This window comes from Netta rufina (genome assembly GCF_964035555.1).
Source record: "Netta rufina genome assembly, chromosome: 3".
NCBI lineage: Eukaryota > Metazoa > Chordata > Aves > Anseriformes > Anatidae > Netta > Netta rufina.
The window spans coordinates 35,327,834-35,346,477 of NC_140125.1; the positions used below are offsets into that span (position 1 = coordinate 35,327,834).

Consider the following 18,644-nt stretch of genomic DNA (forward strand, 5'->3'; position numbering starts at 1 on the left):
AGTTTGTGTTCACATGGAGACAGAAGCGCCTTGCACAGTTCAAACGCTGAAGGCAGTCCTGTTCTCCTAAAGGCCTTCCTGACAAGCGCTTCCTCAGGGCTTCTCCACCTCTCCCCGGACTGGGATGAGAGGAAGACCCATCTCCAGCACTCCTTCCTTACTGCTGTGCTTGGCTGCTTTTCCCCTGAAAGGAAGCAAAGGCTTGCAACCAAATACTCAGGCAGCTTCCAGGCCACAGCAGTGCAGTAATGTAAAGCTCAGACCTTGCCAACCAGACACATCTGAGTGCCTAACCCCATCCAGCCTCACCGTGATGGAGAGGGTGCCAGCAGGGAGAACTTTTTTCATGCCAGTGGGATCCCAAAACAGGGGAAGGAAGGAAGAGCTGGAAGCTACGCTGTCAAATTACTTTATTTAAAGCCCTCCCCAGGCACTTCCATGCCTGGGAGTTGGTAGTAAAATGTTTTCTGCAGGTGTTGATTCTCAGAGGCATAAAACTGTTACCAGGAGCAGTAGGTAGATCTTTTCAAAGCCCAAGCACCAAGATCTTGAGTTGGCTGCTATGTGCTTGCAGAAGAGATACCTACTTCCATCTGTTTTGATGGAGGTAGGGTTCTCCTGGTCCTGGAAATCAGTGTGGAAGAGGAAACATCGTTGTTTAGCTCGGTTCTGTCTGCAGCCAGCGAGGTCCTCTTCAAAAAGAGCACACTGCCTTCCTGCACCAGGCCTGAGGGGCTTGACTGGATGTTGGGTGTGCCAGCTCCACCTGGAGCTACGCTCGACCTGCTTTCCCAGCATGAGTGTGCTGTGGTGTCTGCTCTGCCTCCTGCACCTCTCAGTTCTCAGAGAAAAAGCTTCCCTACACTGAGGTTTGGAGGGGCCAAAGGAGAACAGCACCCTGAAATGCTGATCCTCACCCTTGGGGGGGTGCAGGGGTGAGAGGAGGAAGAGTTCCTTCCAGGAGAGCCGTCTGGTCAGCAGGGAGAACTCTCGAGTCATCACATAGTCCAGCAGGCATAAATGAGAGCGATCAGCAGCGCCATGGCCACAGCGAGGGCAGCGTTCTTGCGATTTTCCTTCCGAAGCACACTCAGTTCCTTCTCTGTGAAACAAACAAAACCCTTGCCTGTGAACATTCTTCCATCTCCTTTCAACACAGTCTTACAAGCACCATCTTACCGTGGCCCAGGGGCAACTCTTGGGATCAGTCTCCAAAGCTGCTAGTTCTAAACTACGCTGGGCAGGAAGGAGCCTGGCAAGAGCCCTTGTCATTTGCTAGTGCTCATCCTGCTAATCTCAGTAACTGCTCTTAAGAATGCTTCAGTCCCAGTCCTGTCTGCAAATGACCCCGTTCTGGGACCATACTGAGGGCAGGCTGCTTCATTAGAACTGTTTATTCCTTAAGGCAATGAAGAAGAGGAGGGCATGTGGAGAGCTATTTTTATTCTTTATTTTTTCCTCAGGCATAAGTTCAGGGCTCTCAGTCCAGTTTCTTGTCCCAGTGCTTAAGCTAACTCAAATACAATGAACTAGCACTGCTATCAAAAGAGGCTTTTAGCTCTTTCTGCCCCCAGTCTTTGCGTGGTGCAATGCGCACGGCTGCAGAAGTGGTGGCAGGGGCAGGAGGTGACAGAAACCCCAGCACAGCTCTGCCAGCTTTAGCTGCCAGAGCAATGGCATTGCCATTCCTGGCCTTAAGCGTGTCAGCTGGAGTAAGTACAGGTTTAATTTGAGGCCCTAGTGATGATCTAAAGGTTGGGTGCAGATGCAGCGTGCTCTGTTCCAGGAGAAGCAGCAGCCCTTGCCGTCAGGGCAGCCTGTGGGATGGTGGCAGCCACATCCTGACTCTTCTGCTGTCTCTACTGGTAGGCCCTCAGGGAACAGGTTTGAAGCTGTTTAAAATAATTGCTACTCTTCTGGAAAGAGTCCTTTAACATCAATTAAAATTGTAAATTCACTGGCCCTACCTCGGCTTTCAGTTCTCCAAGCCTAAAGAAACACTTGTGCTTCTCTCCCACGTGTGAGCTTTGGGGCTTGCACTGCTGCAGAACAGGGAGGCTAATTTCAGACACAACAGTGGAGAAGTTTTTAAAAGCCACTCTGTTGGCTAAGATCTTCTAAAGACACGTAGTTTAGGGTACATGAAAAGCGTATTTTACCCCCCTTATCAGCCGATACACTAATTTTTCCCCTAAGATAACATGCCTCAAGAGGGAGGATCTGGACTCCTAATACACTGACCAGATTTCCCTCAGTTTTGCTCCGTTTGGATGAGCGTGAATTCAAAGACAGAAGTTAGTGTGGCAGGAACTTGAAGATGAAGCTGAGCTGCAGCGCTGATGCCATCCAGCCCAGAGGGACCATTTTTAATGAAGCTCTTACCATAGTTGTCAGCTTTGGTCATTAGTAGGTTTCTCTCTCTCTCCAGTGACTTTCTGTAATGAGAAGAGGAGTTCATTACCTGCGAGGCACAACACAGCCTATTGCTTTGCTCATGTGATGGAAGAGAAACTCTGGCCCAGTAGCAGGAATATTTGCTCACAGAGTGAGCCCCTCACCCTTCACGGTGGAGAGGTGACAGTTTGGAAACCCCCAGCTGAGCAAAAAGGATGCAGCGGTTTCAGATGGCTTTTTCCTTTCGAGCTGCTTTGTGTCTCCCTTTGAGAAGTATCAAGTGTCTCTCCTTTGAGGAGAGCCCCCCATACAGTGTCCCAAGGTGGGGTAAGAAATTCTGCCGTGGCTACAAGATGAGGCAGAGTCTGTACAAGCTCTGTGCAGGCTCCTGCTCCTCTGGCACATCTGACAGTCTAACACCTGTTGTCAGACCGAAGACTCAGGACAACAGTAGTTACAAGTAAATCAGACCCACCCAGCCCTTCTCTGAAACTACACAAGATGATTAATTAATACACTTTAAAATATAACAGTAAACTAAATTGCCTGAAAGCAGTTGCATTTCCATTCCACCAACAGGGACACTCCTCTCAGCCTGTGTGCATACGAACAAAGCTGCACTAACAACTCATCTCATCACTGAGAGCACAGAGAAGGCAGGAACTGTAATAGTTTGTTGTTCCCCTTGGGGCAGAGCAAGAACCTGCAGTAGGAAGAGATTCCAAACCTATGTGTACAGCTATTAAACGCGGGATGGCAAGAAAACAAGCTGCATAAGCAGCAGGAGAGGCAAGAAGGGCTCCTAGAGGCAACTGGAAAAAGGAAACACAGTGCAGCCAGGAGGATGCGAGAAGACATTTGCCACCGTGATTGACATGCTACTCAGAAAGCTGCCTCGTGAAGGGAGTCGAGGAAGGTGCTGTGAGAATGAGACAGGAAGAAACTCGTAACTGAACTTTGAAGCAGGAAGGCAGAGCTCTCCTTCGGGAACTACGCTGATCACAGTACTTTCTGCCATGGTTTTTGAAGTCATCTGGATTAGGGCAACAGAATTTCCATTTCCACCTCATGCAAGTTGTAAAATTCAGAAAGAGTCCCAGAAATCCCTAATCTTAATTCTTTGCTCTAGGCCCTATATTTCAGAGAGAAATCATACCGATGTATTCCATCTTGTCAAGTTACTGCAGCTGTAGGTCTGTTTGATGGCCACTTCAGCAGCAGGTGAAGAATACAGATAGTAATCAGAGGAAGGAAAATTTAGGTAATGGACTGGTGAAATGAAGGGCTAGAGATGAGGGATAAGGGAACACAGGACCCTGTCCAAACATGAATGGGGATATAAAAGTCCAATAAAGGAGGAAGAACTCAAGAAATAGCATGCAGAGCAAGATAACTGAGTGGAAAAGAGGAGAAAAGAACACAGGCTGAGGCTGGTAAATATCAGGGTGTGGAGAAGTCATCACTGCGAGGATGATTTGTAACTGGGTTCTGCAGGAAAGCAGACAACAGGAACTTTCCCTTCCCTGGCCTGTAATTGAACTTCCCAGCCTTTTTGGTGGGAGCAGAGCAACAGGATGCTGGTGAGTGGAAGAGTGTCTGCAGGCACACAGATCTGAGAATCAGCTGGGAGATGCAGGATCTCTTGCTTCGTGCTAGAGAAATATCAGGTTCTGCCTGTGTGTGCTATAAAAGCCAGGTTAGAAGCCAGGTCAGCTCAGCTTTAAAAGCTTACAGCTAGCCTGCTTCCTAGCAGGCCAGGACCCAGCTCTGCTACCAAACAGCCAAATTTGGGGCACTGCTTGGCTGGGTGCAATACAGGTTTGATAAATCTCTCTCTATATATCACTGAAGTCACCCTGGCACGTTTCCCAAGTAAGCTCCAAGCTGGGAAAAGAGCCTTGTCCCAGGGAACCACACGTTCCCATCCCTCCCAGAACCCTTGCTCAGTCCTGCAGCAGGATGACAGCTAGCTGAAGTGTGCAACTGCAGCTGTGGAAGGAGGTGCTCACCCATTCCCCCATACCTTCCTTCAGGGCTCAGCTTCTCCCTGCGCAGTTTGAGGTCCACCTCCTCCATGCTCTGCCTGCAAAGCGCCAGCTTCTCCTCCAGCCCATCGATCTGAAAAACAAGGCACCAGCCGCTGTCATTTCCTCTCCCAATAACACAGATCCGTGCCCACTGAAGGGTGGCAGGTCAGCCACGCCACCTCCTTCCTCCCCAAACAAGGGAGGAGCAGACCCAGCTCTGCGCAGAGATCCCAGCACAAAGCCCACCACCTCCTAGGTCAGCCTGTGCTGTACCCCAGACACGGCCAGGCCAGCTCTAACACTCCCAGCACCTTTTTCGAGATCCAATCCAGTTCCAGCCCGTTCTAGTTTCTTTGCGTGCGGCCCCACAAGCAAAGAGGTGACCCAGGATGTCTTCATGCAACTAAAATTGTCTTTATGCAACTAAAAATGTATGTCACACCAACTGCCTGGACGCCAGAGAGAGAGCACAAACAGTCCCACAAACAGTGGCATGGGAAAAAGAAAATGAAATCAGAGGTACTAATCCACAGTCACTGCTGCTTCGGGGCTCAGCTCTGTCCTGAGCTCGTTAGCAATCTCACACCTGTTCAGGAAGGCAGGCAGGAGTTATAAACATGCAGGAGGCTCGATGTAAAGGCAAGAACAACACAGACTGCACCAAGGAGCTCAGCCAGTCAGCTGAACAGTCCCATGGCATGGCACACAGCAGTAGTAGGGGCCAGGGGCATGGTGAAAAAGGCTCTAACCTTCGCATCTTACTATTTCAAAGTCTCCCAGGTTGTCTCTGATCTCATTTATCAGCAAGTTCACTTAATGGCAGAGTGCAGGAGGGGTGCCCACCCGATCCAGTCAGGGTGCTGAGCTTTGAGAACGACCACCTCCATCACCAGTCCCACCATCTGCAACTGGCGGTGTCTCTGCTTCCTCTTGCGTTGGAAACTCTCATTTATACCTGGTGAGAGGTACTTTAGCATGTCACCTGGCTCTTCCTCTGCCAGTACACTTATTACAGTGCCCCATGCCTTCTCTGGCTTAAAAATCATGGTAAGTAATTTAATTTAATGAGAGCTTTGGTTACTAAGCTGCCAGCCCACCACTGCATTATCCACACCATTGCACTCCGCATCCTCTCCACCAGAAGCATTCCTTCTGCTCTCACTGGTACGCTCTCTGCCCACGCTGTCACCTTTTCATGAGGAATAACACAAGGATATTCAGCCCAACTCTATCAAAGCTCTCACTTTCTGCTGACTAAAAATCTCCAGATTCCACACAATGCTTTAAAAGTTGCAGCTGTTTTTACTGCTCTTAAATCAAAACCAAAGTTTGGCTCCCCTGCTGGAGAGCAATCATTTGCTAATAAACCACACGCCCTAGAACTGCACCACCGGTTTTGCTGAGCTGGGGGCACAAGGGACACAAAATAATAATGATAAAAAAAAAAAAAGGCAAAGAAGGAGGAACAGATTGCTGAACGAACAAATTATTTTTTTCTCTCTGAAATCCTGCTATTTCTTTTTCTTCAGGCTGGTCTGGGGCATTAGAGGACATAAGGAAGGTTGAGAGTGAGGATTTTCGAATGTTATCTACTCACGGTGCCTCGGTTTCCTTACTTGTAGGTTAAGGCAAAAACATCAGCCTCCTGAAGATGGCTCACGTACAGGAAGAGCCCCAGATGATGACTAGAACTACAGGCAGAGCACTGTCTTGACACACCACTGCCTCACTTGGGATTTAGGGCCTGCTTCTGCATGCTAGGAATCTCTTAGCAGCTAAGCCATGCAAGCAACTCTTCACTGCAGGGCAAGAGAGAGGAAGAGGAAAATAAGCATGGGGAGAAATTAAAAACACCTGGGAATTACTGATTACTCTCAGGCTGCTGAGAGAATTCCCAGGGGAGCTATAGCCTGTAAAGCTGTAGCAGGAGAACCTACAAAGGTTCTCCTATCCATGATGGTGGGACAGAGCTGAAGAGCAGCACGTGGAGAGCTCACCTTCCAACGCCTCAGGTTCACATGCTCCACAGCAGGGACGCAGAACTCCACTCCCAGCCATGTCTTTAAGTAGTGCCCATTAGAAGGGGCAAGTGAGACAGGTGCTTAAGGCAGCGCTTTGGGGCACACAGAGCTGCCCCTCTGCTCCCCGTGAGCCGCTCTGGAAACTCAAGTCCCAGCAGCTCTGTACACACACAGCCTCCCTCACTCCAAAGTATGACAAGGTTTTGAGCCATTTCCTCTGAAATCTGGCAATACCTGCTCGTGTTCTGCAGACTTTTTAGAACCAGAGGGACCCAGAGCACATTTCAATCCAAACTGACTTATGCACTTATTACAAATCTTATTTGTCAGGACTACCTTGGGCAGGGAGCCCAAAATGGCTCACATAAAAGGCAGACCAAGAAAAAAAGAAGGAAGCAGCTTTGCTTACAGAGTTGAGCTAGATTAGATCCCTTTTAATACATTCTGTAATGAATTAATAAAAGCTTTCTTTCCAGCAGAAAGGCTAAAAGCACTTTTCAAGAACTGGCATCCACCCTCTGCTTTTATGAATTCCCTAATTAAGACACTGGCACAGAGCCACATCACATATACATTGACATCCAACAGCGTTGGGTAATGAGGATTTTGTCTTCTGACCCTCATAAAACAGATCAAAGCCAAATGAAGAGGTGGGGGCAAAGAAAAAAGCCTTCCCCAAGCAGTCTTCTGATGCCTTGTCACCTGCCAGCACACTTGAACAGTTCTTTTCACAGAAGAATTAGTGGCTCTTGCATCCACAAATTTGGCTGCATTATTAAGAAAAAAGGCTCAGCAGAGACGGATTTTTTGCAGTGTTTAAATTTAAATGCTAACACTTCCATTCTTTTCCCTATTCTCAATACTCTTCCACAGGCACTGATCAGTCTTTGTCAGAAGCAGGATTTGGGCACTATACACGACAATACTTTCTCCAAATACACACCCAGCATTTTGGAGCTCAGGCCCTCACTGAGCACAGGCTGTTCTCTTTGCACATAATAGCCCTACCTGTCCCCCTCCCCAGTTGTCTGAGCCACAAGGGTGTTTTTAGGAGCTACAATACCCCATGGCAAGGAGTTTCAGGCTGGGGGATGAACCAACCCCTCCCTGTTTGTTCTGTCCCTGTCATTTGCTAGCTTCACTTGAAGGCTCTTATTTTTGTACCAAAGAGAGAGTGAACATTCATTCTTTGTTTACAAATTACAAATGGCACACAAAGGATATAGATCTATACTGGGTCCCCCTTCAGTCACGTTTTCAGGTTTAAAAGGACCCGTCTCCTGACTTGTTTCCTGCACGGAAAATTTCCCCACTTTTGATCATCACTGCCACTCTCAAACTCATTGCACTTTCATTATATTGCTACAAAATCGACCAGAGCCTTCCCAGTTTCCTTTTCCTGATGGATTTCACGAAGACAGTCCTGCACAGCTCAGTGTTGTCAATGGGGCTGCCTGCTGAAGGACTACACAACTATAAGAAAGGAGAAGCAGCATGAGTTTAAGCCATCACAACGTCATGGAGACATTTATATCACTTTAAACCAGGTTACATCAATCGCACCTGCAATTTGTAAGTGTGAGCTAATCTGATAAGTGTCCATATAGAAAATTGCATTCATTTAGCATCATGACTCCAGTTAAACAAGCATGACTCTGCCTTACAAAGACGGCCATGCATCATGTCATATTAAGACCCATTTGGAAAGTTTTATCAATCATATCAGCTCAGACGGTAACAGGGAGCCGAATGGAAGTTTAAGTTATGGGATCAGCACCTTGGTTGTGAGCACTCTGACACCTGACACAAACTTCACTGCCTCATCTGCATCATCTCAAAAAAATATTTCAACTCTCTTTGCTAGGATGAGCAAAGAAATACTCGGACAGACAGCACAGTCCCTTCCAGACTCGCTTTAGCTGTTATGTTTGGGTTTGAGAGCCCAAAAACGCCTGTTTCTCCCCACACGGACGCAGGCAGCGCTAAGCGCAGGAGCAGAGCGACATCCCCTCAGAGCGCTGCCGCTCCCAGCCTGCGGGTGCTCCGCCGCCCCATGTCGCCTCCTATCGCCTCCTATCGTCCCATATCGCCTCATATCGCCTCACCTCCCGGGCCACGCTCAGCCCCTCTCGCCTCCTGCCCATGGTCCCGAGCCCTCCCGGCGCCGCGCATGCACTCCGCGCCCGCCCGCCCGCCCGGGCTTGGCCACGTCGGCGCGGCCGGCGCCATCTTTGTGAGGAGCCGGGGGAGGGGGAGGCGCCATCTTTGTGAGGGCGTCTAAGGGGGTGGCCTTTGGAAATAAAGACACGGATGGGGACGTGGTTTTGCTGAATATTCGCTCACCCACAGCTTTAAGTTGTCCCTGGGGCTCCCTTCCCAAATGCTAGCTTTGTGTTAAAGCTTGTGTTTAAAATCTGGTATAATAAACGAGCAAGAAACACTGCTGAAATGCGTCTGTCGTTGTGGTAGGACATCGCTGCTGTGTGACGGAGCAGCAGAGCTATTTGCTGCCCCAAAGCAGAAGGCTGGGCAGCAGCAGCAACATTTATTAAAAAGAAAGGCTGAATTTTCTTGTCCACTAAAACTGCTGACTGAACTTCGGTAGGCTCTCAGGAATGTGTATCCCTATCATAGAAGGAGTGCTAATACTAACGCTTAATTTGTGTGTTTAACTTTTCTTTCAAAAAAAATCCTCTGTATTTTCCTATGGGAGGTGCATGCGTCTGTGATAGCACCAGCCTGATTTTCTTTTTGGAGAAACTGAGGAGTAAGTGCGCATTTCTCAGCTTCCAGCGTTGGTGCATGGCTACGTTGTGGGGTCTACACGGGTGAACTCGAAGGAGCCTGAGCTCCCACCTCCCCGGTGAGCCCCAGGTGACTCTTTTCCAAGCAGAAAGTCTGTCAGAAGGACGTCAAGAAGCTGAGTTGGACCAAGCCTGCAGCCCTAAGAAAGCAAAGCACTGGGGGAGGGAGAAAGTGGAGAAGCAGGAGGCTGTCATTTTTTCCCTTCTTAGGCAGAAGACTTGCTTAGTGAGTGTAAATACAATCTTAAAATGCATAGAGGCTTGAAGAAAACCCATCTGTTATGGTTTGCAATGGGATGAAATAGCCATCAGTGCAGCAGAAAGCGTTTTCTCCTACACAAAGGTGAGTATTGATTCAGGGGAGAAGTGTCAATTCTCACATGCCCGCATCTTTACAGAGACACACACACACCATTTCATGGGCAGATGAGTGTGACCTTTGCTGTCACATCTTTTGGGAAGACAAAAGGAGAACTGGTTCCTCCCTCACAAGCAAGCCACTGCTGCTGCCATTGCATGCAGCAGATTTTAATTCATGTGTTGTTCCTCCTGGCCCTTCCGAATCCATCAGGCTGATAACCTCATTATGACACTCTCCTGGTCTTGGGTCTCCTCGATCTGTCCTGAGCTGGCACCCCCTCTTCAGCCTTTTTGCTGTGTTACATCTTCATTTCCTTTGTAATGTCGTTCAGGTCATCTATGCACTGACACAAGAAAGAAAAACTTCCTTTTCCTCAGCAAACTTTTATTCTTTTCCTTCTTGAGACCCGAAGAACAGATTTGTAAGTTTTTCACATGCAATGACATAATCTTTTATATTTTAAAATGTCTACAGACATGAGTATGAATTTGAACTACTCCATATCAAATGGCTGCTGGCTGGCCACAAGCATATTTAAGCTGGAAATTAGAAGTTTCTAGCTGTGAGAGCAATCAGGTTACAGAACACGCTTGCTGCAAGAGGGTTAAAAGGAAAAGAATGAAATAGGTTTTATTCATCTCTTGAATGGGATGGTCTAGCACAATGCCTGTTAGAGGAGAGCCCAGGATGTGATGGCATACAGCTGAACACCAAATTGCATATCCAGTAATTAGACTGGATAAGGCCTGGGTGAGACCCTATTCAGGGCCTCTGATTAGGCTACCACCACTGAGCTGGAGGGGTCACATCCTTGGAATCAAAATGAGTGATGAAGTGATAGTAGAAACTGTAAAGATTACATATATGTCAGTCTGAAAGGAACATTCAGGGGATTTTCCATCTATGCACCCAGTCAGGACTGGACATACCGGTGGTATCCATGTGAATGTTTGCCTTCCCTGCACTTAACATACACCACGGATGCTGCCACCTCCTCGATACCTGTTCCACTATTCATTAACTGATAGCAAGGGAGGTTTCTCTACTGTTTATAACCTAATTGATCTTGTTGCATCTTGACCTGTTCTCAGCAGATGGGGGGACCAGCATCTTCCTTCAATGATATCCCCCACTCCTTGTTTCTCCCTGGTAGACTCAACCCTCTTCGTTCAACCCCATGCATTTTGCATTGCCTGTACCGTTTGTTACCTTCTTCCAGTCCCAACAAGAACTAAGCCTCTCTGAGACCTTGTGGGTATTGAGAAAGTGAAAAGGCACTCCCGTGTCTTGTATGCAGTATGCCTTGCTAATATAGCCAAGAATGACGTTTGCCTTTTGGTGCAACACCTTCACAATGGTAATTCATACTTAATTCTTGGTTTCTGTAACTCCTTGATCCATTTCCTCAGTGCTGTGGTCCAGTCACTTCTTCCCCCCTTTTTTTGCTGGTGCATTTAATTTTCATACATCTCAGTACGGTATTTTGCACCAGCATCACGGGATTTTAGCTGACTGATTGTGATATATTTCTTCAATTTGTCAAGGTCTTTTGATTTCCAATGCTGCCTACAGTCGTGCGAGCTCTTCCAGACGTGGGGCAAGCCATGTGCTCTAAACATATTTTATTTCATCATCCAAGTTATTGAAGAAGCTGCTTGACAGAACTGGTGTGACGTCTCTGGAACGGGTCTCAGTAAGTCCTCCTGGTCTGACTGCAGACCACTGGTAACTGCTTTCAGAGCGCACACCCATAACAAATATCGTACGGGATTGCTTCAAAAAGCCTTACTACGCATCAAGGTAGCTTTCAGCGCTGCACCTGCTCTCTCCCCTATTCCAGTTACTACAACAAAGAAAGCAAGTTAACCGGTTTGATACGATTTGTTCTTGGTTTTCTCTTGGCTGGCTTTTTCTTAGCACCTGATTATTTAATAATTTGTTCCACAATCATCCAGGAGATGGAAAGGTAATGACTGAGGACTGAAGAAGCAATGTTTTCACGAAGGTATAGGGACACTTGCTGATTTTTATCAGGGCCGTGCTGACTTTGAGGGTAATTTAATAGAACAAGCGTTAAGTCTTCAATGGTAATTAAGTCTTTATGAGTAAATTAAACAATGTCAGGAAATAATCCCAGAATACAAACTCAATCATCTATGTGAAGTGTCAGCACATCCCCAGCATGGTTTGGCTTGGTCCCACTAGGACTGTCCCACACAATGTCCGGGCATGATTTAGGAGTTTTGACAGGCAAAGGACCTTTCCCGATAGGCTTTTGCACGAGGTCGCTGTTTCAGAGTCAAAGAGAGTTTAATAATATGGATGTAAGCCGTTCAGTGCTAGTTTGCAGGATGTGTCTAGGAGAATGTTCCTGTGCACTCCTGATTTACTACCTTCCTACCTCTTTTTGCCTTCTCCGTCTGCAAGATTCACTGTGCTTTGTAAGCACAAATGAATCAGTCCTCTGACAAGCCTGAGAGGAAGCTGAGGCCAGGCACCTCACTTTAGAGACGTGAAGAGTGAGACAATATCTGGCCCCGTCTCCACAGCAAGTAGCTGAGTTAGCGCTGAGTCCAGGGGCCTGATCCCTTATCCTTGGCTATGTCGTGGGGAGCAGTTTGCCATTCCCCAAGCATCTTCTTCTGGTCATGAGGGAGTAACTCAACAGGAGGGACCCTCTGAGCAGAGGTTTCCCCAACACAAGAGTGGGCAAGGGGAGAAAGCAAACAGAGGTGCTGTGAAACGGACCTGGGCAGTAGGGACAGGAAGGGTGAAGAGCTCGGGAACAGCTGACAAATGTCTGCTAAGGCATGCTGAGCCAAAACTGGGCAAATAACCTGTCCTTAAGGCTTCCTGTGGCAACTAGGGCTTTGCTTTTCCCCCATATCCTTCCCATAGGACCAACGTATAAATTCCCTCCTTTCTCCCCAGACCCTATAAGCAGGGACGAAACTGCAATTTTGAACCAAGACCAGGGGACACAGGTTGCGGTGCAGATATACCTGCCCCTAGTGGGGACACTGCAGAATTAAATGCCACCAGGGAACAGAAGAGTGACAGAAAATGCTGTCAGGCTTCCAGAGGCTGAGAGATGCTCCTTCCTGTAGCGTGGGGAGTTTTTTTTTCCTCTTGGAAGATATATATAGAGAGCCCAATGGGCTGCGTCTTCGGTTTGCGTTCTCTGCTCCCACCTTGACGGGCTCCACACGCATTCTGGGAACAGCTTGAGACTGTGGAATTAATTAAATGAAATTAATCAAAACAACCTACCCGGAGACAAAACTGGCGTTGGTGAAATGCAGGGCTGGGCCAAGAAGGGATTCTGCAGCCAGGGTGTTTCTGTTTGGGTGAAATCCCGTGTCCTACACCCCTTGGTCGAACAAGAGGGGCTCTGCGGAGCCGTGCGCCTCATGCAAGACCACACGGTGCAGTAATTGGAGCGGGAACAGATGGAGTCCTGTTTTTCACAGAGCCAGACTCTGCACGTACAGATCCCACTTTGATGCTGAATGAAGCTGAGCTCCAAAGCGTGCCGTGTTAGTCTGGGGGATGTGGGAGAACTGGAGCGATGGCCTTTGAAGATGTGATCCCAGAGGGATTCATAGGGTCCGGTTGGTGGGTCCCACTCCGCAAAGCTGGGAGCTGGGGCACCGATTTGCCCAAATGCAGTACTGAAAATTGGAGATGCCCCTCTGCTTTAGTCGCTGCCCGTCCCCCCCAGGATGTGTCAGCCCTACTTTTCTTATGGCAGGTTGCCAGTTCGGAGGCATTTTCCTGGGCCTGCCCCAGCCATTTGTGTTATTTGTCCTACAGAAGCCTTGCTGTCCTGCTGTGAGCGTGCACCATCACACTGAGGGTCTAAAAAGTTGTGTGGGCATTGTTCCTATCTATCGAGCAAGGAGAAGAGCACATTTACAGGAAGAAATACATGACAGAGTGTGAAACGCTCAGATGTATCGTGGGGATGGGGTCCCTTATAAATATCTGAGAACAGAGAGAGCTGTTTGCATCCCTACATGCTCACGAGTCGTGTGGTTAGGAGGGCGATTGCGTCCTCCCAGGTGTCTGCTGAGCTCCGAGGGAACGTGCGGCTCGCTGCCTCTGGTCAAGGGGCTACGAGGGAGCCTGCGCATAGCATCGTTGCTCCTGCTATCACTTTTGCTTCCTCAAACGACTTCCCGGGTGATTGGTGCAGACAAATGCTCCAGAAATGGGAGCCTGGCAAGGAATCTGAATGCCCCCAAAGATGTCTGAGATGGCCAAAGAGCCGAAATCAGACAGACAGACACACACATCGCTAGCTGCTAGCCTGCATGTGAAATGAGGTGAGATTTCCTGAGCTGGGATCCAGCTGGCGCCCTAACGAAGACTTCTCTTCGTTCTTTTGAGCAGAAAATAAAAAAAAACAACCCCAATACACCCCCGGCTTCCCCAGGCGTTTCTGTTATATAAGTAGTCCGGGTCTTGATCAGTGTTTCTTTGATGATCCCTGTGCGCCCACATAAATATCCTGTGTGTGCGCACACGCGAAAGCCGTCTATTTATCCACCCCCCGAACCATTTTGCTGGGAGACAGCATGGTCTCCTGAATTTTTTATGGCTCTGCCGAGGTTGGAAACAATCCAGGGGTCAAACACCGCGCTGTATCTCCAGTCACCTTGCCAGTCAGCACAGAGCACGGGTCTCTGATACTTCCTGAATCTCCGATCACCCACAGGGCACTAAATTACAGCTATTACGCCGCAATTCGCTGTACAATTTTATTCTTTGATACACTACCTGCCTTTGTCTGTCTGCATAGCAGCGAGAGCGGTATGCATTATTTACCAGGCTAAGTACACTGCTGCTGCTAGTGCTGGAAAAAAAAAAATAATAAAAGAAGATAAGAGAACTGGAACAGGCTTGAAATATAAAAAGATGGCACAAACACGGCTTGCCGGGAAATGGTTTCGCTGTTATATAAAACTTTCTGAGGTTCTGCCTGCCTGTGTAGAGATGTAACTGGGGCTGCCAAGGAGGAGCAGAGGTGCTGGGAGCCTGGGCTGACCATTTCGTGGCTTCAAGGGACCTTGTGACAAGTGCTTTGCCTGCCTGCAGGGTGCTGCTTCCTTCCAGGTGGGGCACGGCAGGTTTTTTAGCGGGTCTGCAGCCCTCTCGGTTTGGCCAGAAATCCTCCTGTGGCTCTGGGTGAGGTACAACACCGAGCAGGGACCGGGCAGCTGCAGCCAAAGCGGTTTCAAATCTAGTTTGTGGTCAGGAAAATGTTTGCTCGCTACCTGGATGCCACGAGGCTAATGTGGAGGGCTCTGGGCTCTGCTTATTGCGGGGGTGGTTGAAGAGGCACTGGCCCGTACTGCGGCAGGCAGGGCTCTGATTGCTTCCACTTTCCCCAGTGTTTGGGGCCCTGGCTCGCTTTCTCTTCGCCGTGCTTTCCGTCTGAGCTGGCCCTATTATTGCTCAGCAATACCAAGTAGATTGCAGGTTGCTTTCTCCGGTTGGCCCCAAAAGCAGTCCTTACAGGAGATGGGTTTCTGATTGAAATCCTCCCTGTCGATTGCTGCCGGGGTTCTTCGGACACAGCGTGAACACACTTCTCGTCAAATTGCTAGCAAGTCAGGGCTGTGTTTCCACCGGGCTCAGGCCCCCAGTTCCTTCTGCTTGCTGGCAATGTGGCACTGCCCCCATTTCAGAAGCTTTGCACATATCAGGCTACCCTGGCCGCGTTCGTTTCTCTCCCGGGAAGAACAGGACTGCCCCACGCTCCTCGGATGGCCGTGAAACTGGGACTAGGAGGAGGCCAGGTACAACTGGCTGTGGCACTGCTCCGGGCTCAAAGCCTTCGCCTTGGCTGTGAAAGAGGTGTTGGCAAGGAGGAGGGAGACCAGAGCATGGAGGGGAAAGCACAAGGCACGCATTTTCTTTCCTAATTTGGGATTTGAGGTGTGCGTGGCACATGCGGGTGGGATTTGAATGCGTTCTGGTGGCTGTGCAAAAGGATTCCGCTGTTCCCAGATTTCACAGCCTGGAAGGAGAAGGGAATAAGCCAAACCACTTCCCTCCAACCTCGGAAATGACACCAAGCACACTGCTTCAGAGGTGCCGTCAGGGGCTAGGGAGAGGCAGGAGAAGTGCCACCGGAGTAGCCTGGGACATGGCTGGGACCTACTGTGTCCTTGCCTCTTCAGGAGAAAATGCTTTGTCCCCAGCAGGCGTTCGGCACATGAAGGCAGCAGGTAGGCCAGCTAAGGTAAGACCCACTCTGCAAACTCTCTGCACTGAGGCAAGGCACCTTCCAACTCCAAAGGTGCTCAACAGGAGACCTGACTTTTAAATTATCAAGAGCAATTTATTTTATTTATTTTTTTAATGACTTCTCTTGCAGACCCTGCGTGGCTGCCAACGCTGGGAGCAGCAGGGACACAAAGCTGCCATTTGAAAGCCCTGACAGCGGGGGACTGGCAGCAGAACCACTCTGGGTGAGCTGCTTGGAGAAGCCTTCAGAGCCACCCAGTTCAGACACTGATACTAGTTAATTTCTGCCTCCCGTTGGAGTTTATTTTTAAGGGCCTCGAAGCAGACACCTCGCCCCTTTGAAGTGTCTCCCGGCTCTCCCCCTCCAGTCTCCATCTCCTGTCACCAGCAGCCCGGGTAGCTCCGGGGAAATGAAGAGAGAAGCTGTGAGTGAAGGATCCACACTCCTCGCTGAGAGAGCAAACACCAGGAGCTGGTAGTGGTTCAGTTCAGGAGATGACATCCCAAATGACAGTGCTCCAGGATCAGAGATGTGGGCGACACCTGCTATGAAAGCAAAATTTCCTCAGCAGGGCGGTAGTTGCAGTTCACAAGGAGCCAACACCTCATTAATTTTCTGCTGTGTGTAAAATAAAGCTGTTAATGATATTTAGTCCTTCTTTTGCACCTTCCCTTTGAGGAGCTTGAAAGCATTTTGCAGGCACTAATTAGTAACGGGTTGCAACTCCTTGGGAAACATGGAAAAAAAAATAAATCTGTCTTTCGAGCTTAGGGAGACTGAGGCAGAAGGACGAAGCATTTCCTACGTGATGCCAGGAGAGCACCTCGTTGCCATCAGTAAAGGAAACCCTTCCTGCAATAAATGGTTGACTGTCCTCTGCTTTTTCTTCAGGTGCGAAGAGATTCAGCTCTTCTAGCTTCTCTCGGAAAAAAGTCTGTTTTCTATTTAGCCAAATCTTTGTCGGCTAATCTTGTTCAGGCCCGGCACAGGCATGGCAGCTTCTGTGGGAAATGAGCAGGGTAGGGCCTCAGCTCACACCCTAGGGTAAAGGGGTCAGAAACCAGGAGCTCGTCTCTTGCCCAGCTGTGGCCAGCGAGGAATCCAGCAGCCTTTGGGACCTGGGACATGGAGAACGGAGAAACGGAGAGGAAGAACGGAGTCCAGATCCATTGCAAGGCAAGGCAGAGGGAGGGACACCATCAACGCCTCCACCATCAAAGCCCCAGCCTCCCTGAGGCCAAATCACAGCCTCTCTGGAGGTTTCAGCTGCCTGCCTTTGTCTGGGGCCGCAGAAGAAAGCACGAGAAGAGGCACCGCAAGGCGCGGGCTGCAGGCACTGCGAGGGCACCATGCCTGCGCTACACATTTTAGAGAGGTCGACAGACTAAGGGGTTAATTGCTGATGAAAAGCCTCCCCCAGGTAGCTCTTACCCTAAAGTAGCAGCAGCATGGCTGCGGTGTTCTCTGATCCATTAGAGCCTTATCTGGAGCTCTTTATTCATCTTCGAAAATCTCTTTAATTCACGTCTTCCCAGAAGACAAGCAACCCTCGTCTGACTTCATCCTACTTAGTGTATATAATCGCCTGTAGTAATCCACAAAAACACCACTGAAACCTTCCTGCTTGGGTTATAGAAATCCACTTTATCCTCTGTAGGAAGAATGTTTTTATCTCTCTCTGCCTTTTTCTTTAGACAGATTAATAATTTCCCGGGTTTATCACAACCCCCATGGGTGTCGGGCTTTTCCCCACACCTGGTATAAACTGCAGAGCTCTTTGAGGCAAAGTTCAGCGTCTCTCCCACTATTTTAATAACACTCCATCACGAGCAGATGCTTTTTAGTTTCTTTGCCTTCTGCTCTGAGGTCCTTCCTGCTTTCCTCCTCTCGTATCACGTAGGTTTGATACCGTGGGTGACCTGTGATGTGATTTGGTGAATCCCTCAGCAATACGGGGCAGCGAGGGTGTCTGGGTGCAGGGGTGCTCGGTGTGTGAGAGCAACCAAGCACCCACCACACACCCAGCCCTGCAGGGACGAGTCGGTTGGTGCCTCACCTAGGAGCACTTGGACCCACACAGCCCTGGGGGCTATCTGCAGGGGGGAGAGAAGGTCGCAGCTAAGCCAGCCTCCCTCTGGTAGTGGTATTCACCCACCTGCTTCCTCAGCGTGTTGTGCTGCCTAGGAAATCTTAAAGAAATGTTTTGGGATCCTGGGATGGAAGATGATCCTTATTCTCCAAGTCCCTCTGGAAAGGAGGGATGATGCACCACTGGGAACCTCCAGCTTCAGATAACTGCAGTATTTTATGACTTTGGCTTTCCTATGAAAATGCTAAAGGTATGGGTGAGGTCAAGCAGTCTAGCTGAAAACGAGCCAACTCTTCTGTGAAAGAGGGATGCTTTGGTCAATTTTGCAAGAGATAACGGAGCAGCCTCATCTGGCAGAAAGCAGGCTGAATTCGGCTTTCCTCCGGAGGCATCAGGCATCTCAGGCCTCAGGAACTGGCAGATGGCTGAACTATACAGGGACGGAAATGAAAAGCAACTAAAATCCCTTCTACCAGCACCTTATCAATGAGTGGCTCAGCTGTCCCTCAGACCAGTGTCCGTCCTCTTTCTCCTGCCAGCACCACGAGCAGCAGAGAAGGACATGGTGGCACTGTGATGGGGATCCTTGGGCTGGAACACAGCCCAAGCCTAGCAGAGTTTCCCCTCTCCCCTCCCAGCCAGGCAGCAGAGGTCCTGCACTGGGCTGGGAGGAGTTAAAACCCCTTACAGAGAGA

At 49.1% G+C, this 18,644-nt stretch overlaps 1 protein-coding gene across 2 annotated transcripts; it reads right to left on the bottom strand.

The window, feature by feature from the left end:
* Positions 1 to 464: 464 nt before the first annotated feature.
* CCDC167 (coiled-coil domain containing 167) lies at positions 465 to 8,598 on the bottom strand. Of its 2 annotated transcripts, XM_084284154.1 has the most exons (5): positions 8,548 to 8,596; positions 6,419 to 6,481; positions 4,418 to 4,512; positions 2,383 to 2,435; positions 465 to 1,102 (listed from the first exon to the last, which is right to left on the bottom strand). In XM_084284154.1, the coding sequence occupies exons 1-5, from the start codon at positions 8,584 to 8,586 to the stop codon at positions 999 to 1,001; spliced, it is 354 nt and encodes a 117-aa protein (XP_084140280.1). In that variant the 5' UTR covers positions 8,587 to 8,596; the 3' UTR covers positions 465 to 998. The 2 variants fall into 2 exon arrangements, with proteins under 2 accessions (XP_084140280.1, XP_084140281.1); XM_084284155.1 differs by lacking the exon at positions 6,419 to 6,481 and having other exon boundaries at positions 8,548 to 8,598.
* Positions 8,599 to 18,644: the final 10,046 nt, after the last annotated feature.

Excerpts from the sequence above, each read along its gene's own strand:
- CCDC167 (XM_084284154.1), bottom strand. The coding sequence starts at position 8,586 with ATGGGCAGGAGGCGAGAGGGGCTGAGCGTGGCCCGGGAG. Across the intron at positions 6,482-8,547 it reads GGCTGAGCGTGGCCCGGGAG|ACATGGCTGGGAGTGGAGTT; the intron begins GTGAGGCGATAT and ends CACTACTTAAAG. Across the intron at positions 4,513-6,418 it reads TGAACCTGAGGCGTTGGAAG|ATCGATGGGCTGGAGGAGAA; the intron begins GTGAGCTCTCCA and ends CTTGTTTTTCAG.